The sequence below is a fragment of the Poecilia mexicana genome, unplaced genomic scaffold, assembly GCF_051168715.1.
Source record: "Poecilia mexicana isolate PSO_F unplaced genomic scaffold, ASM5116871v1 scaffold_3, whole genome shotgun sequence".
In the NCBI taxonomy this organism is placed as follows: Eukaryota; Metazoa; Chordata; class Actinopteri; order Cyprinodontiformes; family Poeciliidae; genus Poecilia; species Poecilia mexicana.
In genome coordinates, this window is record NW_028263372.1 from 19,116,016 (window position 1) to 19,138,033 (window position 22,018).

A 22,018-nucleotide genomic window follows, 5' to 3' on the forward strand; every position below is an offset into this window, starting at 1 on the left:
TTCACTTGCCAGCTGAAGTCATGTGCAGCTTAAGAAGTCCTACATCTGTTTCTAAACTTCACAGACAAAAGGCTGCACAGGCAGGGCAGAGGAGACTGTTGTGGGTGGCAGTCCTCCACTGCAGCTCGGAGCGCACTGCTGTAATTTTACTTGCGGTATGGGGAGCTGCATGCTGAAGTCATTTAGAGGAGTGACTGGTAGCTTGCCAGCTGTTTGTGGTCGAAAGGGAGGGGTATAATGTGCACTGTTACATCTTTTGTTTCCTGATTCTTTATCTTTATCTGTTTTTACCAACATTGTTTTGTTTTTATGTTCTCTTTGGGTTAAGCGACAGCTCTTTCGCATATATTTTCTCCCGGCTTTAATTCTCAGCATCTCTCCCTCTGACTCTGCATTATAAATACAGTTTTTATATTAGCCATACACTGATGGGCCCGCGTTTCCCTGCCTCCTCGTCTCTTCCCGTGGCAAAAAAAAAAAAAAAAAAAAAAAAAACACTTCCCCCAGATACTGCATGTCCTTTGCTACTCCGCTGTGTCAGAGTGATCAGTAAAAATTTAATGACACTATAAAATAATAAAACTGCCATTAATTTATCACAGCACTTGATGCGTGGGCAGTAAAGAAGCATTAGTTCACTGAATATTTTCCAGCCCTAAAACAAAAACCCCAGTGCTGTGCAGATAACTTATGGCCCTAATTTCAGCTATATTTTTGATTCACAGATATAAATTACCAAACCTATAACCAATAAGTATATTAACTCAGTATATAAAATTTTATGAAAATTTGTGACGCTGTATTGGACTGATAGGCTTGTATTAATTAGCATAGCAGCAGAGCAATACTTACTTTAATTAGACCATAATATTGTAGCACACAAAGTGCTGGCTTCTATGAAGAAAAATGTTGACTTAAAGTGAAACAACCTCAAAACAACCCCTAGACAAGACTTTCTTTCAGCGTTGTTTGGAGCTGTCTTAACGCGCTGATCTCCAGCGATCATATGACTCAGTGCAGTGGAGGAAGATGCTCAACGCTGTGCTAGTTATTAATGAAAATCATTGACGGATCGCCCCGTCCTCGCTTCTCCCCAGCCCAACATGATGCTTAATGATCATGAGTTTATAAAAGGACTTGACTGATCAAGAAGGGCCAGCGAAGCACAGAAGAGGGATGAGACGACTACTTTATTACAGGCATCCAGCACTAGCGAACACTGTGTCTTCCTACCGGACTGTCCAAGAGGAAGCATGTGGAGCACCACCATCCAGCTAATCGCACTTCAGTCACTTTGTCATCAGGCTGCTGGCTTCTTTCATTAAGAGCAATAACGTGGATGGGTGATGGATAGGGCTCTGTACGTGCGCGGCGCACATGTCCACGCACAGAACGTGTCACGGTGAAAAGGCCCCATACTTCGTCTTCTCTTTACAAAGTGTCCTCTCGCCCAGCAGGGACCACCGCATATGTCATAATTAGAAAACACTTAAGTAAGCAAAGGGCCGTCAGATAGACAGCCTCTAATCACAGGCCATAAGCAGGTAGTGGTTAATTGTATATCAGAATCACTCAGCTGGTCATAAATAATGAGTGCTCCTTCAAGTATAATGGTAAATTGCAGAGCTCTTTCCGCCTCTCGCACATTTCTTTCTTTTGAGGAATAGTTCTTGAATAAATAAAAGCAAGAAGAAAATCGAAATGCTGTGAAAGAGCTCAAATGCACTTGAACTATCTTCATCCTTCATCTTGTCATATTTTTTTTTTATATGCAAGGATAAAAGCTCACACAAAAGAGGAAGGAAATATTTAACATTTTTAGTTTTTTTTTTTTTTTTTTTTTAATGCACTGTAATTATTTCAGGCTATTCTTGCCGATATGATTTTTATTTTTTAAGAAAAAAAAAAAAAATAGAAACTACAATTTAGACCAGTTAATTTTAATCCATTTGATTTGTGATAGGAGTTCTCTATATGAGGGGGGGAAAAAAACACAATTAAATATACAGAAAAATTAATGTATCTGCAGGTGTTGGTGAATGTTGCTGGGGAGATGTTAGTATAGGGACTCTACCTGAAAGTCTGTTCACACGGGGCTGATCGCAAAAAAGATTGAATGCATGCACCCTGCATATAAAACAAATGTTTTGTTGTTTATTTTTCTCCTTATGCCTGCTTTTACACACATCAAGAAAAAAAAAAAAACCTTAGAAAAAGGGTGGGGGTATTATTTGTATCATGCAGAGTCAAAGTGTCCATCTCCTAGTTGAGTCTTTAGAGAGCAGGACAGCCCTTCGCTAATGCTCTGTGTATTCACAGAGGAAGTAGGTCATTCAACAATGGAGCCAGCAGCAGTCGGCACTCTCTCCCCTTGCATAATACATTAAGTGTAATGTGCAGCAACTATTCAGAGGCCCTCCGAAAGCTGTTATTTTATTCTGTAAATGCACACGGACATGACATTTAATATTGTCACGGAGTGCTGAATGACAGGGTTTCATTGTGCTCAAGTACAACATGATGCCAAGTTTAATCTGAGCACAAAGCGACATGACAAACGGGAAAACACGGTGCGCTCACCAAAACATGAACCCTGAATAAATGATGGGTGCCTAGCTCTCAGTGCCGTAGACTGGGGGATATAGAGGCTGAGGGAGATGGCAGCGGAGGAAGAAAAATCTGAGCATTGCAAAGAGGGCCGCAGCCCCATTGTGTGCTTGGGATCACAAAGTATCCTTCTGTAAATCTATTTACAGCACCCCTGGGCCCTTACTGTTTCTCTCCTTCCTGTCAACTTAAACTGAATAGAGAACAGAGAGAGAGAGAAAAAAAAAAAAAGAAAAAAAAACACTATCTACAAAACAACCCGCATCTATCCTTTTCTGCTTCTCAAATTTTCAGATTATTCAGATTAAGATTTTTACAGCTTCTTTTATTGTTGAAATTTTAACCTGAGTTTCTTTTTCTTTTTTTTTTTTAACCAGACATCTTGATTTTTTTTTTTTTTTTCTGCAGGAGAGGGTACATTTCGACAGCATCGGGCACCACCTTGGCAAACTGGGAGAGGATGGAAAAATCGGCCACAGAGTGATCGACCTCACCAGGCCCGAGGATTTAGACGGTAAGGGCTAAACGAATTTGTAGATACAAGCCTCAGAATTAGTACCTTCATTAAAACTTTGTAGCGTGTTTATGGAGTGTTACTTTTCACTACAAAAAGTAAAAGTGTGGTTGCTGGGAAGCACAGCGATGGCTGCGTCAGAGATTTTTTTTTTTTTGGGAGTTGGAGTGAATTGGATTTAAAGTGAGCGTTGACTCAGAGGTTTTCACAGGTAGGTGAGCTGTGGAGAAGGGGGCACAAGGACAAAGCTGGCAAATTTCCAAGCTTGGCTCATGTTGCTCTTGTAGTTGTTTGAGGTCCCAGGCAGTGTGGTGCAAACTCTGGTTGCACCAAGGTGACAAAGCGTCACCCACTTTTGTGGTGCTAGCGCCTACACAGACCCATGGAGTGCTTCGGTGCGCCAATATTTGTTTGACAAAAATATTTGTGGCAGTTTCTATGGCATTTCAGTCTGCGAGTGCTTCTGAGTGATCTTTGATGCAGCAAAGAGTGAAAGAAATGACTATTTCTCAGGACAACGTCATCCATCGGCATTTTACGTAGCTCTTGTAAAGATTTTGCAGTGATTTTAGAAAAAATAAAAAATAAAGAAAGCGACAACATGTTAAGTTCGCGTAAAGCCTTTTCTGAAAAAGGAAAAAAACAAAAATGAATAAAATGAAACAGGAAAACAAGCCATGAAACGTTTGTTGACCAGCTTTGAAGCGTTTGTATCACACCCTGTTTCGTTTCACATCACACCCAATCCTGAAGATGAGAATTAGAGGTGAAATTTGCGGCTTCATTGACATGTTTCCCATGTGAGCCACGGCGGAGGCTCCCATCCCAACCGTCTGACTCCTCGGACAGATGTGTTTTCATCGCTCCCTCTCCCGGTGGGATCCCTCCTTCTGTGGCTACCGTGGAGTCAGGACAGAAACACAGTGCGCACCAGGGCATTTGTGTCCTTTTAAGTCCTTCTCAGGGCCAAGGGAAAAGCTAGCGCCAGACGCCTCACATCAGTGTTCCCAGTGGGCCATGGATTAGGAGCAGACAGAGGTTAGAAGAGGGGATAGGTCCTCTTCCCATGGGGAGGGGTGGATAAAGACTTTGAGACAGGGCAACACTCATAACTCAAAACAGTTTGCATTTCTTCTTTGCACCACAAATGCATATCAATCTCTCTGTAAACCGAGCAGCAACAAGAAGGCAAATACTGATTAAAGCTGAAGAGGGATTTCAAAATGTGAGCAACAAATTGTTTACTCTTCTCAGAACCTGTTTACATTTGAAACTCTCCTGACAATCTCCTTGAACCAGTGAATGCCTGGCTCTGTGGCACATGATGTTATTAGACACGAGCAGCGTTACTGTAGCTAGTTTTTGCTTAGATTTTCAAACAAGGTTTAGATAAAAAAAAAAAAATAAAAAAAAAAAACTTGTAATTTGAGATGTTATTTTTTTGTCCCAAAAACATTATACTTCCAGTTTGTTGTGGAAAAAAAAAATCTACTAAAGTTTATGTGGCCTTTCCACTAAATTCAGACCAATTTATTTTTCCCAGACATCTAAAATGAGTAATGCAATTAGTTTTTTTGGAAGAATTTTCACCCCAGACGGAAAGGAAATTACTTTGGAAACATCTGCATTTTAACACACTTTTTCCCAAGTAGATCAGAACACAACGCATATACTTTGGTGTTTCCTCAAAGAGAAAATTACTGGGTGTCCCACCCAACAAATGTATAGGGTGTGAAAGGCCCTAGTCTGCAGCAGCTTTCCCTCCAGGACGGAACAACCGAACTAAGCAGATGCAGTGTGCAGCCAGTGCCTGTTATGGAAGCTTTTGATTGCGTCTGGATGGCAAGAAATGTAATATACACAGCTCAAGTGATTCAACGGCTAATTCCCTTGGCCAGCCTGAACTTTAATCCATTTGTGAGTGGCAGCACGAAGTTCTTCTGCTGAATGGGATGTTTGTTTAAAGATGACCATATCTCCAAGGTCTATAGGATGCTAGAGCGATATGTGGAGGAAGGAAACAGAACTTAGAGACACGTTACATTAGGTAAATCTGATGACACAAAAAAAGAGGATTCTGCCTAAGACAGCCTTTCACTAAACCATCAGAGGAGCCAGTGGGAAGAATGGCAGCATTACATTGTTGTGAAAGATACAGGAGCTTGGAAAAGTGTTATCTTTGCAGACAGGCAAAACTATGTTTGGAGTTACAAACTAACACCTTGAACACACATTCTCAATGTAAAGAAAGTGGTGGCAGCATCATGGTTTGGGGAAGCTTTTTAGCATCACCCTTGATGGGAAGATGGGAAGTACAGGGCAACAAAGTTAGGAAACAACCCTAAAAATCCCCAGGCATAGCTACAGTGGAATTGTTTAAATGAAAGCATATTCATGTGTTGAAATGGTTTGAACTGATTTTCACAGGTGTTTTCCATCTGATCTGACTGACACTGTGTAACTTCGAAAAAAAAAAAAAAAGTGCACCATCTCAGTCTTGATATTTAGCAATACTAGCTGAGTAAACCAAGAAGGTCAAGAGTAGTTTTTCATGTTCTCTGCTACCTGCAAGTTGTAACAAGCAAGCTATATGTTTCAAACGGACTCTTAACGCGTGCATAATCTGGGAAGCTAAAAATAATAAAAAAATAAAAAAAAAACTGAAAAAAAGTCATGTTTAGATCACTTGTAATTTGTAATGGTTAAACTAGCATGCCATGAGCTCGGGCTACAGCAGAGCCGCTGAGCTCTGTGTTCTGTCTGACTAAACCCATTAATCTCGCCTGATCCTGCTCTGAGGGAGAGGCTCCATTGTTAAATGCCTTCACTTGGAGGTGTTAGATTTGGTTGCGTGCTCACCGAGGCTCATCCTCTCGAGCGGATTCCTGGGTGACAGCGCACGTATGACGACAGAACAAAGATGAGTAGGGTGGAGAAAAGGCGGAGGACAGGGGGCAGTCGGGGCAGCGCTACCCTCTGGCTTGGTACACAGTCGAGTCTCAGCCTGCAGCTCACAGGTGCGATTGGGTTTGGGACCTCGCTGCATTCTCTCTCTAATTCTTTGCCTTTTTTTTTCCTGCTTCTTCATTATTTGCTTTCTCTTTTCATTTTTTATTTTTTATTTTTTCCCTCCCCACAAACACACGCACGCAATCGCACTTCCACACTGTAATTCATTCTTCTTGTCTGCGGCGCTACCAGGAGAGACAAATTAAAAGTGGATTCTCATATCATTCTGTCACACTTGAGCTGCAGGCCTCATGAATCACAATGAATTCTGTTAAGCAGCTCTCCCTCTGTTTCGCTTCCTCGCTAGTTACCACCCAGGGGGCCTGGCCCTGTCACTGCTAAACATCTGTGTTTATTTACACAATCAAACACCTAACTAACTGATTCCTAAATGTCCCGCCTCTCCTGGGAGAAAATGTTCAAAACGCCAGAGAAGGATCACAGTTTCCAGTAAAACAGAAACAATGCTGCAGTGCGTTCCGTGTTGCAGTCCCCCAGCAGTTTCTTCTGATATGGATGCACAGGATGTATCTGATTTAGCTGGGCTGCAGGAGGGACAAGTATCGTGAAAGTTCTCCCAAGAATGGTGCAGTGAGCAACACGACAGAGCACCCATTTCCCATTTACCAGGCAATGAAAGAAAAGCAATAGAAAACCGATAAATCACGTTTTTTTTTTTTTGTTTTTTTTTTTTTTTTTTTTTTTCCCCCCAAGTCCTTGTGGGCAGTGACCCATATTACCTATACCAAGAACTGGACTGCCTGGGACTGCTGTACATTAATTCAAAACTCAAGCTATTATTTCAGGTCGAAGATCTAAGAAAGGTGCCTGGGTTAACCGGCAGCAGATTTACGGTACTTTGAATATTCCAACCTGCCGTAGCATAACGTCAACTGTTTGAAAACTGCTTTTGTTGCTCGGTTCTGCAACTTCCTGTAACATCTGACAGGCACTTTCCCAAGCGAGCAACTCTGCGAGGTAAAAGACCCATGGCTCATCTGGATCCCCTCCAGTGGACCCAGTCACGTGGCTGGTTTCCTGGCTAACTACTGATGTGGCACTAGGTGACGGCACGCAGTTGTTTTGCACCGCTCCCCATAAGAAGATCACCTCTGCCCATATGCATGCACGCCAGTATATAAATTGCTGAATCAGTGTCAGTGATAGAGTAATGGCATGGGGGGTATCGTAAATTACAGCAAGCGATCCCGGGGTGCAGACACTGGCTGTCGTGTCTGAGTGAGCGCTGCGCTCCTGAGCTAATGAATACCTTCATCTGGCCCTGGCAGTCAGCAGATTGCCCCGCATTGATGGATACTGTCAGCCCTCCGCCACACCACATTTCATTGCACAATAAACATGGTTGTCAAAAGCAAACAAAGTGAAATCAATTCATCCTGTACAGTGAGTGCATGCTAAATGAAATTAACGTACTGTGGGGTTTGGTGGCAGCAAAGGTACTGTATTATTCTTGAATTCGTGATGGCTTTAAGGCCTGTGGCATTCCAGAAGGCGAAAGCAAACACAGACGTAGTGCAGTCAGAGCTCGGGATTAGCTTTTAAACGTCCTGATGTACAGCCCCTTTCACTGTGTGCTAAAACACTTATTTACAAGGGCGCCTCAGTTTGGGAGCAGATGATTTTAGGCATTTTTCAAGCTTCGCTGAAAAAAATGCTACAGTTTTGTTTGAGAGATTTGACTTTTTGCGAGCGCCTGCATGAAATCAAGTAAGAACATTTTATTTAAAAGACACATATAAATATTTACAGAGTTTAGTTTTTTAGGCCAAGGACCTAAATTTGTAGAAACATGTGCAGTGTCACTGTGTGAAAACACATTATTTTATCGTGACTCCAGAAACTCAGTGTGCTGTTCATCATTCTTATTATTCTGCTAAATGATATAGTGAGAAAAGCGTCTGTCTTAGTGGAAAATATATGTTTTTTGAAGAGAAAACAAAATCTTGTGGCTGAGAATGGCAGAGTGACATCTTCAGTGATTAACACAGAGCGAGGTTTCTGTGGGTTTTGAATTAATGCCTCCGCGCAGCCCTCGATTACTCATTAAGAGTTTGATTTGTTTATAAACTGAAATAATAATAGAAATCAAACCCCAGGTAACGTGTGCCAAGGCTGCTGGTGAAATGGTTTAATGAGAAGGCTTCACATGTGGATGATGAAATATGCATGAGTCATCCCAAGCTTTCTTTTCCAGATCTGAGATCATTAAAGATGTATCGTAGCATATGGAAGGCTCTTTTTTTGTCTTATTTTTCAAGCCTTGTTTATCAACATGTTTTTGTTTGTTTAAATATTCATACTGCTTTTATTTAATTCTTTCACATCTTACATATAAAAGGAAGCAAATACGCATGCAAACAGAAATCATTATCAGCCTGATGTACAGTTTAATACTGAGAGAAACTCTCTTATGCTGATTGTGAATGCCCTGATTGAGAAACGGCACTTTGCAGAATCGGCACACTCTCTCCGCGCTAATGTGGGTCTGGTTTATTTGTGTGTGCGTGTGTGTCTGTGTGCGTGTGCGTGTGTGTGTGAATGTTTGCATACTCGAAGGGCAAAGGAAAAGTCTGAGAAACAACAGGGGGGGAGGGGAAACAACAGAAAAAAATGATTTGTGCATATATGTGAAATACTTTTTAAGAGTTTAAGTTCCCTCTTTGAATTTCTATTCTAAAGATTTCCTCAAGACTCCTATTTATTATTCATGTTGGCACTTTTTTATGGACAGTCTGAACAGTGTGCACTTCGGAAAAGCAAACACTTAAAACAAACAAAAAAAACTAAACATTAGAAGTCAAACGGTTTAATCCTCTGGATTCAGAAGGAGCTCGGAAAGAGTGGACGAACACTGCTCTGAGTTAACCGACAATGTATTCAGTTTGTAGCTCCTAATCCTTTCAAGTCAAATTTTCCACTCAAAAGAAAACTCTGTCCCTCTGGGAGGGTTTGTTTTCCCAGCGCCCATTTAGAAAAATGTTCTTTATGATGAAAATAGAGGCGCTGATAGCAGATGAAGGAGAGTTTAAACCTGGCTCGTCATTTAATCAATGCCTTGCCTCGCTCTCTCTTCTTGTTCCTGCTCTGGCTTTTCCAGGGTCCAAGGCAGTCAATGGCTCTGCAGATAAACCCCAACCCTATTATTGTTGGCCAACAGGAGGTGCTGGATCTACCGAGGCGCGGGTCTTCAGGGAGTCCCGAGGACGCAACAACAACGAGCCCCACATTAAAAGGCCGATGAACGCATTCATGGTGTGGGCCAAAGATGAGCGGCGCAAGATCCTCCAGGCGTTCCCGGATATGCACAACTCCAACATAAGCAAGATTTTGGGTGAGGCCCTTTGAATTAGCTTTAAAAGTTGCAATTTAAATAAAGAATGCAGATATGCTTTTTTTTTTCATTTTGTTTTGGTTTTTGCTGGAATTTTTGTCAACATCTCAGACGCCTTTTAAACGCTGTAAAGTAAATCAGTGGACTTACTTCTTGCATGAAGAAAAGACAGAAAAACATATTTCTCACCATAGTAAGAAATATGAGTTGATTACTGTTAATCAACTCAAAATATTTGATCAATTTTCTACATTGTGTATTTCTCTGTTATGGCAACTCACAACATTTGTGTGTGAGCGCGTGTACGTGTGTGTGTTTTTCTTTTTGATGTTTTTTTTTTTTTTTTTTTAGGGAGTGAGTGCATGTTACAGCGTAGGCTACTGTGCATCAGTTCACCTCAGCATACAGATGGATTTATGGCCCATCACTACCATAAGTGTTTGTCATGAAAAATGACAGAGACTAAATGGGTCTTGTCCCCTCAGCACAGGAGTCCATACATCAGAGCTGTTAAAAGTGCTGTCATCCATGGCGGTGCAGTGCACTTCATGGAGCTGTAGTATTTACTGTGCACGTTTGTTGTTCCTTAGTTTTTGACAGTAAGGGGCAAGCATGTCTCTCTTTTAGTACAATGTGCTGCCACACTTATCAAGAGGTTGTTGTGAAATGGTCAAGCATTTTGGTGCATGATTTTCCTTAAGAGAATAATGTAAAACTACCTATCTGCTGGTCAGGGATCACTGACTTGCGATATAAAAATACAGCACCCTCCACTGTCACTGGCGAAGATGTTTGAAAAGCCTAAAACTAAATAGGTGGTAAGGATACTGCCCTAACCACCCCGATGTCCCTTTTGTCCTTTTTACCATTTTCTGACTTACGAAGATAAAGACACTTCTGTCTAACGAAAATTTCGAGTTGTCTTGTGTTTGCTATGTGGAGTGATGGCTGAAGAAAGTAGTTGTTTCACATTTAGATCTGGAGGGTTAAATAAATCCATATGCTGATTTGGCACACGATTAAGACATGCTTCCTCATGAGTACTAAGTATTACAATAAGTTCTAAAAATCTGTTTGACTTTGACTTTCTGTTCAGCTTCCTCCTCCGACTTTTGAGCCACTTAGTGCAATTGTAATGCCTGTTTCAACGTTTCCAAGTGCTGAAAAGTTCTTCTCTCGCCGCAGGTTCTCGGTGGAAGTCTATGTCTAACCAGGACAAGCAGCCATACTACGAAGAGCAAGCCCGTCTGAGTAAGCTTCACCTAGAGAAGTATCCAAACTACAAGTACAAGCCACGACCTAAGAGGACCTGTATTATAGACGGCAAAAAGCTTCGCATTGGAGAGTACAAGCAGATGATGCGCTCACGGCGACAAGAGATGAGACAGTTCTTCACTGTGGGGTACGTGCCCACAAACACAGCAAATAAAAAGTAGCCGTTTCCAAACTGAGTGTCGAGTTCATCTGTGCTGTATTGGTTTTACGACCCACCATGCACTTTAAACTCAAACGTTTTTGTTTTTTTTTCCAATAGGTGTGATTTAATAATTTCACACAAAACCAGCCTTCAAATGCAGCTTGCAGTGCAGAGATTATTATGGGATATATAAGCTCTAAGTATACACTTAGGGAAGCCTGGAGGGCAGCCGAGGCTTAACACTTTAATTTACTGTGTGTGGTTAGCAGGAGAACCCTTCTCCAGGTGTTCCCATGTCAGTCATAACATTCAGCGGCTTGGGGAATCAATCACGCTGCGCAACAGCAGACAAGAGCAGCACCGAGAGGGTATTGGTTTTATGTCGCCAATAAACTGGGTCCTCTGTCTGAACAGCGCAGAACAGGAGCTGTCAGGAGAACCTCTCTTCTCCCAAATCATTTTCACAGAAGTTGCTGGCTTGACGAGGACTGCCGGGGGAAACCCCCCCCCCACCTCACCCCCCAAGTCCAACCATCACATCTTAGTGCTGCGAAAGAATATTTTAAAGATTCTTTGTTTAAAACAGAGGTTCCCAAACTGTGGGGCGCACCCCCTAGGGGGGGCGCTGTGCCATTGCAGGGGGGGCGCGAGAAGCCGTCCGGATGAAAAAAAAAAAAAAAACTAAACATGAACGCTGTATGCGCTGGGTTTTTACCTTAGAATGGCCAACTCTCTGTTATTCCTATGTCAATTTGATACACTAGAGGCTTCCACACTTCCCATATTTGTGTCCTCTGTCCCTTTTATCAGCAGTTAAAACTGTTTAATCCGTTGTTAACATGTCATAACCTGTTTTTCCAAGCCGCCTTTAAAGGCAACATGAGCGCTACGACGCTCGCGCTGGGTTTACACCTGTGAAGGAGACCTGCTGCTGCTGTGTGGAGCTACATAGGTTTGTGTTAGAATCACGGCAACAAACCAGCAAAACGCAAAGAACTTTTCACAGTTTTTACCTCCAAACTAACCGACTGTTGAGTAAAGCTGTTGGATGCAGGTAATGTTAGCTAAAAGATGACTAGCTAGCTAATATCAATACAGCACCTTAAGCTTGTTAACAAGTAGCTTGCAGGCTACTGGTGTTGTCTATGTTCAGCTACGTACATTCATTTTGCTCCCCCCAAAAAGTTGATTCCCTCCTTTGTGCGTCTGGAGCCGGGGTTGAGTATAACAGGGAGTCTCTAAGAATCCACCCCCCCCTTCGCTCACACATATTGTTCAACCAGACAGCTATTTGTAAGCTATGGGGGGTGTAGTAGAAAAAGTTTGGGAACCACTGGTTTAAAGTATTGGGAGTGGGATTTTTAATCATTTTTGCCCCGTTTCTCGTTTGTCCAGCCAACCGCCTCAGATTCCCATCACCACCAGCGCCAGCATGGTCTACCCAGGAGGCCTCACCATGGCAAACACCACACCCTCACCTCAGATGACGTCAGAGTGCTCCAGCGCCTCGGTCAGCCCCGAGCCGTCCATTCCCGTCATTCAGAGTACTTACAACATGAAGCTGGAGCCCAGTGCCATGGTGAACAACAGCGAGCCGGTCAACGGCGAGGACGAGATGGACATGTATGAAGACTTCGAGGACGAGCCCAAATCAGACTATAGCAGCGAGAATGACGCACAGGAGCCGGTCAGCGCCAACTGAGACGCGCTTTACTGATGCAGAGACAGCGTTCACACAAGGAGGAGGCCCAAACGGCTGCTCTGATGTGAGGGAGGGAAGGAGCAGAAAGAACAACGGAAACTTTTACCACATGGGTTGGAGAAACATTTTAAAAGAAAAAAATAATATGTATCATGTAGAAGCCTGCATGCAGCTACGGCTTCATCAGTCGAAAGCTATTTGGTCTTAATTATTTCTTCAAGTTTGTGAAACAATTTGTTTTGTGGTAATTTATAATTTTTTTGTTTTGTTTTGTTTTGATTTCATTGTTTGTTTTTTCATTAAAAGATCATAGACGGTTACACAGTTAGTTTGTTGCCTAAAGCAAAAGACAGAACTTGAAGCTAAACATTTGGTATGAACCTATAATACTTAAAGTCACATTGTTTTCATTTATTATTATATGATTTTGTTACGTCACCTAACTGTTCAAGATGGGAAAAATATTCTCACTCAGGTATAGTGTGCCAGCCAACAGCTTGTGAATGTTTTTAACAAAGAGAAAAAATAATATCAAAACACAATACGGAGGGATTCCAGTTTAGTCACATTATTATTATTATTATTATTATTATTATTATTATTAGTTTTTGCTGCATAATTCTGTGTGAAAGTGCCAAACGTTTTATGTTGTTTTTTTTTTCCACGAGAGGTTCTGAAGACAATCTCTTCATCTCTTAATGCAGCTTCGTTGTACAGGCTTTCTTTGCTCTACCAGAAAAGGACAAATGAAACTCAGGAACTTGGAGGCAGCAAGTTCTGCAGGAAGTAACAAGTTACACCAGTGAGTCGAAGGTGACGCTAGCTATGCTCCACAGAGATCAATGCAGTGGGCACCAGTGTCGTGAGCAACCCCTCTTATTCCCCTCGTCCCAGTCCGTACAGAGCATTGTGGAATCCTTTGCTCAGTTCCAGCTCTTCCACCCTGTCTGAATCACCAGGATCTTAATCAGTGATTGTAATCAGGCCAGAATGCGAAAGGGCCAAAGGCCCCCAATCTGCAGGATTGGAACAGAAGTGAAAGGCAGCTTTGGTGGCATTACAATCTTAAATTGATGTTGTACAATGTGTGGCTGCAAAGCTACAGTACATTCTGTTAAACACTTTAGCCCCACTTGGATTGCATGTTTAAAGTCTTAGGTCTTAAAATGTAATTTTTTCAGACATTGTAAATCTTAAACAGACACTAAGAAGTCTTAAAGCAGGGCGGTCATCTTGTTGATGCAGTGGAATGATTACTAAAGTCGCAGTGAAAGGAGCGCTAGGCAGTCCCTCAACAAAAAGAAGAGCTTGCCGTCGCGTTTGTTTCTTCACTTCCGTGCATCTCACGAAATGTAATTCATTTCTTGCTTCTTTTTTTTTACTGCAATTACATAAGGCCTCTGCCTGTGTTGTAGAACTTCTCATATTTCTTACATGCAGAATGCTCGGAAACACTCATCGCCATCCACAACAACTCTTTGAAGAAACTTGCATGATTTAAGTTGAATTGAACTAAAAAATAAAAAATAAAAATTAATGGACCCCTCCGCCTGTCGAAGACATCTAAGGGGATTGGAGGGGGGGGCGATGTTAAGGAGCAGTCTAGAGCAGAAGGTCTAAGTGACTGTCCTCTCAGCCACGTGTGTTTCTGACCCCAGCCTTGGGCAATCTCAGCACTCAGGGGGGCACCATCTGGCTTGGAGAAAGAGAAAGCAGCAGGAAGGAGTGGGGAAACAATAAAACTGGGTGTGTGTCCCTCATTGTGCTCTCCATCAAAGTGCTGAAAGTAAGGCCTCAACAGGGCTTCCACCCTGGCCGTATCACCAGGCACCGGCGAGCAGATGGAACAAGTACATCAAGCTGTGGGGGATTATTAAAATGACTGACGAGTGGGTATCGTCTGAAATGCAGCATTATTAATGCATGAGTCCAGTTATTCCCCTCCCTTGCCCTTGAACCTTGTCCATTTCAGTGAGAGCACAGAGCTTTGTGAAGAAACTGAATAGATGGTCACTGGCTTTAAATGGTCAAGATCCCCCACTGCTGGTCACTGCATTTTTTTCTCCTGCCTCTAATTGGTACAGGTGGCTACGCCTTGGTCTTTAGCACTTCTTATTTGCATTACATAAACTTTTGCAAACATTCATATGAAATTCATGTGTTTGTTTTTTTTTTTCTTTTTAGAATCAGTTTTTTTGTTAGTCTCCATTTTATTATTTTTCTGTTGCATTTTTTTTATTTTTATTTTTTTTTACATTTTATAATTTTTAAACATCAAAAAGCAATCAATGGATGCTGTCCTATAAGTCAAACCTTCTCCCTCCAAGTCAACCAGTTTGGTATTTTTAAAGTGTTTCCTCCTGTTTGCTGGTGGTTAAGACTGATTTGTATGTGATTGTAAATAATTTTATGACCATGCCAAGCTACTTCAGTTGGTTGGCATTAGGACTCTTCAAGAAATTGACACTTGACTGTGCTTATACAGCAAAAACTCTTAAAAAAAAAAAAAAGAAGACAAAAAAACAAAGGACAACACAGGCTCACAAAGAGACAATGTGTTATAAGCACTGGATATAAATCATATTTTTTAGCAATTCTGATTAATGTGAAGTTGTTTGACGAAGAACACCATGGATGAACAGGATTCCCCAGCCTGACTCAAGCGGGTTTGTTGTCACACTTGCCAGATTTTGGGTCATTTTTATGTTCAGTTTTTTTGTCGAATTATTTTGTGTATTTATGCAAAGACAACGTGCGATGAAAGAACGCTTTGTTTGAATCACAGCTATTAAAAAGACTCAGCACAAAAATGTGAGTGGAAGATTTAGCGGCAGGCTCAGAGAGAGCTGTGAAGCAACAGATGTCAGTGCATTGTATATTGTGTTTGATACTAAAGTGTATCAATATACTGTATTTATTATTAGCCTCTGCTGGCTCTAAAATTGACAGTCAACGACAAAACCAAGGACAATCACAAGAAAATAATGATTTGAGATAAAAAAAAAATTTAAAAAAAAATCTGTGGATTCACCAACTCGTTAAGATTTTATTGTAAATATGAGCAATGAATATTTTTTGTTCATTGATATAGGTTATGTATTGGGCTGTTTTATTTCCTCGTTTCCGCCATTTGACCCAACAGTAGACAAATGGCTGTACCTCATGTGGACGCTAAACTTTTCTGCTAATTGGAAGTTTGGTCCCAATACAGAGTGAATTGTAGGTTTTTCTCGACTATTAAAAGCACCAATATAACCTTACCTTATCAGACTTATAAGGAAAAAAAGGTACTGAGTCAAACAAGCACTTAATGTAGAAAATTAATTATACACCCATTTGTTTCCGATCATAAATGTCTGATACAATCTCATCTTTATGCTGTATTTCCTCGCTTTGTTTTTTTTTTATTATTTGTTTATTTTAGCGATTAACCATTCAGTTCAGTGGGAAGCTCAGACTATCTGAAGACATCTGCATGCACTAGACTTGCATTGTCATGAAAATAACAAAAGGTAAAACATTTTATTGTTTCAAAAAGCTGTTTTAAACACAAGATGTTATGTTTGATCCTTTCAATGGTGGAAAGGCGCAAGTATTTATTTCTTTTAATATTGTAAAATGCACAGATATTAGGTGTATCGCCAACTTTACATATGCTGTCAGTTTTCAACAAAAGCGTCACCGACTACCCAGGATCTGCAGAAGTATCCCTCCCAATTGGTCTCAATTTTTTTCTCCTGTAATACATGGAAAATGGTTTGGAGGAACTGAAGACAAAGGATTCCATTGCTGTTGGAATATTACTGTAATTTGATTTATCTTTTTTTTTTCTTTCTTTTTTGTTCGTCTAAACTTTGTGATGTAAATGGTGGGAATGTTCTCTGTGTTAATTTAATCAGCACAACTCACTGACATGCTGGACTGACATGCTCGCTGCTGTTCAGAAAGTGTAAAAAAAAAAAAAAAAAAAGTGCCATCTGGGGCAACATTTTAGCTGCCCTTGGTACTCTGCTCTTAAGAGTTGTCTTTTCAAGCAACACTGTGTGGGGCTCTTCTATGACTGGAGCCGCTGTTTTGACAAAATCCTGGCAACCTGAAACGATTTTCTGTGCAGAATCCTTTCAATTGTTTCCTCTCCTTGCAGGTACCTGTAAACCCATGGCAAGTATTGTTTGGGTGTCACTAGAGAACAGGAAATACATAGTGTCTGTTGCTGCTTTAAAAGAAAAACAACAAAAAAAAAAACAAACATATGTCTGAATATGTAAATAGTTTATCATAATATCTTGTACAGTCCAATGTAAAGTTTTTAATTCAACTTAAAAACAATGTCGCCATCACATTTGTGTTCACATTCTTCTTTATACAAAACAGAAGAGATCAATTACTTGCAAGGGTGTATTATTGCTTGATGAAAACAAAAAAAAAAAAAAATGTTAGTTTTTTTTATGTTTTTTTTTTTTGTTTTACTTGGCTTCAAAGTGTACACCAGCATTCTTTGGTTTCCATGTGCAGTATTGACGTGAGGTAAACTTAAGGTGAATAATTTTACATTGGTGTGTGCGTGTGAGTGTGTGTGTATGGAGAATTGCGTCCTCAGCTTTGGTAGTATTAATACACTATAACAAGTAAAAACAAACCAATGATTGAAACACACCGGCGCATCTCGGCACCATGGAGGTGTGTTTACTGTAAATTATTAAATTATGCCCACATGATGACTTCAGACCGATTATAAAACAGCATTTTAAGTAATGCGTTGGTCCATTGTATGAATGCAGCAGTGGGCTGAAGAAACTGCCGGTTTTAGCTTATTTACCTCAAGAATTTCCTTGTTTTCTGTAAAGGAGACAAACGTTGTGTTGCAGAAAGGTTCACACATCACTCCATCTTTTGTACTGCTGTTGACACTTACCGATTAAAGAGACATTTTGTTTTAAAAACTTGAGTCATTTTTTTCGATTACACTCTTTACAGTCTGCAGAAGAGTAAACAGCATGAAGGTCTGTCGGGAAAATATAACCGATGGCTTAAAAACATAAATCCCACGTCAATAAAAAAAATATATTTCTTTATTTTAATAATAAAGAATCTTAATTTTTTTTCATAATTTCACAAGCAAACTGCTGTTTCTTAATCTTAAATATGACCAGACATAACATGAAAAAGAAAAAGAAAATGCATTCAGCCACCATAAATCCCTTTAAGTTGGCACCTTCTTGTCCAAGTGTGCAAAACAAGATGAAATAACATGTATGTATCCTCTTTACCATTTGGCTTTTATTATCACATGGAAAAGGACTCAATGGAGAAGTGTCGCTTTTGACAGAACATTTCAGTTCAGTTTTAGTTGTTACCTTTTAATTATATTAATTTTGTTTCAGTTACAACTTAGTCATCTGTTGACATTTTAGTTTTAGTCTATTTTTTTGTTCTTAGCATTTCACACCGTAATATAGTCGACTAAATTTACAGTAAATTTAAACAACAAAAAGATATAGTCAGATATAAAATGCGTTCTTAGTTCATCTCATGTCCTAAAGAAAGATAACTTATTTACACATAAGTGAAATAAACTGTTTTATTTAAATTTCTCTCTACACATTTCAAGAACAGCATTCTAACAGGCTGTACATTATATTCATAATACACACATTGTTCATAAAATCAAATAATATTATTTTAGTAAAATAATACGAGTAATGCAACCATCTGAAGATTAGATTAATAACAAATGGGTACAACATCGCCATTAGGCCTGTTCTACCAGAACAATATATTATCCCACAGTACCAATATCTTATGAAATATTAACAGGTTTTTGCTGCTATCACGTTGCTGCTCAGAATTTCAGAAAGATTTGATCTCACTAGCGATTTTTAAACTCATTCCGCTCAGTCTACTCATCTTACAGTTCTATTCTTACAGGATGAGGTTTCATCTAGTTTTTGTCAAGAAAAAAAAAGATTTTTGTCAACAAAATCTTTTGTTCTTGCGTGTTCTCTAGGGAGAACATGCAAACTCCATGCAGAAAGACCCCATGCCAGGACCCAAATCCAGGACACATGTATTTGGACTCTATAGGAGTTGGCCTGAGAACCTAGAGAGAGCACATGTATGCACAGGGAGAACATGCAAACTCCAACCTGGACTCGACCTAGATCCTTCTTGCTGCAAGGGAAAAGTTCTACCAACTGTGCCACCGAACCCTGTTAGGGTCACCTAAGGTAAGAAGGTCTTAGGTTAGAGATCAAACAAAGTGCAGCTCAAAGACCCCTTATGATGAGTTATATCTATGGAAACAATGTTCCCTTGTCTAGAACGCAGGTCACTGGGGCCTCCTCTGGAGCAACGTCTGGAGGTGGTGCATGCTCCCAAGCAGTTGGTAAGCATGCACCAAGTACTGTCCTCAGTTTTAATCAATGGAGACCGACTGGTTACAATCGGTCCCCCTTTCTCACGGGTCCGCCGGTACTGGGAGGAGCCAAAGCAAAGTGGGATCAGCAGTTATCGAAGGCAGGAGCCTTGGCGGTATGAGCCTGGGCTACAGAAGCTGGCTCTCAAGATGTGGAAAGTTACCAGTTTGATGGGGAAGGAGACTGAACTGGTGAAAAAGGTTGAGCAGTTCTGGCTAGGTATAGTCAGACTCGCCTCGATGCACAGCTTTGGTTCTGGAACCAGTCTCCTTGAAAGGAGACATTTTTGGGGGTCTGTTGAGCAGTGCCAAGCAGCAGTTGGCATTCTTGTTGTCACTGTACATGTGTAGCAGTTCAGATTATCCACGCTTTTGGAGTCCTTACAGGGGACAATGGGGAGCGCTCCTAGAAGGCACTCCTTTGACCTGCTGGGTGACCTCAATTTTAACGTGGGCAATGTCAATGACACCTGGAGGGGTGTCGTTGGGAGGAACACTCCCCCACTTCACATCTGAACTGAGAGAGGTGTTTTGGTGTTGGACTTCCGGTCTTGTCATGGATTGTCAAGCATAAAAGTGTCTGTCTGTGCTTTTAGACATCTTAGACCATAGTTTGTCATTGTTGATTTTGTCTAATTCATTCGCATGCTTTCGACACTTGGGTCAAGAGAGGAACAGAACTGCCAAATGACCATTACCTGTTGTTGAGTTGGCTCTGATGGTGGGGGAGGATGCTGGTCAGTCTTAGCAGCTCCAAATGTGTTGTGAGGGATGTGTCAGGCATATCTGGCAGAGTCTCCCATCAGATGGATCAACAACTCTTCCGGCAGAGGCTTGAACACATCCCGGGGGAAGTGAGGAACATTCAGTTCTAGTGGGCCATGTTTCGTTCCTTCATTGGTCAGGTGACCAGAGCTGTGGCCACAAAGTGGTTTTTGTCCATCGTGGTGGCAACCCCTAAACCTGCTGGTAGGCACTGGTGATAAGGGATCCTGTCAAGCTGAAGAAGGAATCCTATTGAGTGTTTTTGATCCTGGAAGCAGCTGATGGGTACCGGCAGTTCAAGTAGAATATGAACTGGACACTCGCTGAGGCAACAAGTCGGAGGAGTTGGTGAGGCCAAACTCTTTTATTTTCAGTTTATAATTAATTATGGCTCTGCGAGATGCTTAAAACCTGGGATACTTTTTTCATAACCTAATTCCCCTTTAAACTTCCCCAAAACTTTATCCATGACCTGTCTGCTTTGTTGATTGGTCTTCATAGTGTAGCTTGATTTGCTAATGTTAACAAACAAACTTATGATTCTTTCACAAAATACCTGTCTGTAAATAAAGGTGGAATAATAAACTTCTAAGGGCAATCGGTTACATGTGGGTGTAAAAGCCCCTGAATACACACACACACATATATATATATATATATATATATATATATATATATATATATATATATATATATATATATATATATATATATATATATATATATATATATATATATATATATATGTAGGACCTGAACACTACTGGTAGAACAAAAATAAAAATCATGTAAAATTGTCCTTCACAACTATGCAAAACATTTATTCACTAAACATTCTCCAAAATATATTCGTTTGTTTTGATAGTGACAAAATATGAAAAAGTATCCAAGATAGCAAATACTCCTGCAAGGCAGTTGAGTGATTATTTTACTCCCAGCTCTACATCATAACTCCTCCTGAGCTAAAATATGCTTTTGAGATTATGTATGGCACAAATGCATTGCAATTCATCAACAATTATTTCACAGCATTCATTAAGTCAACTTAATTTGTGTGCTGCAAGGTCAATCCTTAGTCTTTATGAAAAGTGAAAAAAAAAAATAAATTAACTTAATTTTTGCTTTGCTTTGACAAAGACGTTGCAGATCCGCATGTTCTGATGATTTTTGACCTAATAAAAGGCAAACCCAGAATGATCTGTTTGTGAGTGTGCTTTTGCAAGGGAGTTGTGTGTTGAGTGTTTGACAGAGCCAGAGGTCATCCTGAGAATTGTAAAATCTCCATGGATACCTGGCAGATAAGGATCATTATTATCTCAGTAACAATGAGGTGTACATGCTGCATGCTTCTTAATAGAAGGGGTAGAACATTTTACATAACTTAGTTCAAATCAGCATCCAATTTTTTTCCCCCCCAGCTTGTTGTTTTTGGACAATTTTTAAGAAGAAAGAAAAATCCACAATGTTTTTAATGTTTAATGTTATCTCAGGAGTTTTCTATCACAATTCGGAATTTTTTTTTAATCATTTACAGATTTTATCATTGAGACCTTTACTTTTTTCTGGTTCTCTAAAATTAAAGTTTCTTTAACAGATATCGTTGCGTTTCAAGTGGAAGAGACACAACTCTTTGCATAATGAACTGTTTTGTAATTTTTCAATCTTGCATATTTAATGACATGGAGAAAATCTCTTTGCTTCGCGTATTACGGTGCAAGATAGTGGGCAGCATTTGTTACCTTCTATTCTTCCATTTAAAAATTTCTTCCACTCTATTTGCTTTTCACTGCATATGTGAATTTTAAATAAGCGGTTTGAGGAATAATCGGAGGCCTGGTGATCTTGCTGTTTGTAAGTGGCCTCTTTGGATGAACTGTCACTGCTGAACAAAGATGTGCATGTGTGAACTGCACGGAATAATTAATACAGCCACGCTGTCGTATAGCGGCAGGGCTGCTATTTCACAACCCTGATGACTAAACACCAGAGAGACAGGGGAGCCGAGAGGAGCACTTGGAACAATATTTTACTCATTTGGATCCGCTCGACGCTACAGTCGTTGCACCCAGTGAATCTGTCAGGCAGCACCATTTCCCCAAGAACAGCTGCTATTTATCTGATTTTCCCATTAAAGTTGACTCATGACTTTATTGTACAGGCTTTGGCAGAGGTGCTGCATACCTCGGTATGTCTCTGTAAAACAGCTGAGGGTTGGCTGCTCTGATGTTACTGGATGT

At 40.5% G+C, this 22,018-nt stretch overlaps 1 protein-coding gene across 2 annotated transcripts in view; it reads left to right on the forward strand.

Moving 5' to 3' along the window:
• sox6 (SRY-box transcription factor 6) overlaps positions 1-17,544 on the forward strand; it is a 140,233-nt gene extending 122,689 nt beyond the window's left edge. For both annotated transcript variants that reach the window (XM_088004270.1, XM_014993554.2), the window contains 4 exons: positions 3,016-3,121; positions 9,309-9,482; positions 10,668-10,884; positions 12,295-17,544. In XM_088004270.1, the coding sequence (XP_087860396.1) occupies positions 3,016-3,121; positions 9,309-9,482; positions 10,668-10,884; positions 12,295-12,601 (804 nt within the window). In that variant the 3' untranslated portion in view covers positions 12,602-17,544. The remainder of the gene's footprint in view (positions 1-3,015; positions 3,122-9,308; positions 9,483-10,667; positions 10,885-12,294) is intronic.
• Positions 17,545-22,018: the final 4,474 nt, after the last annotated feature.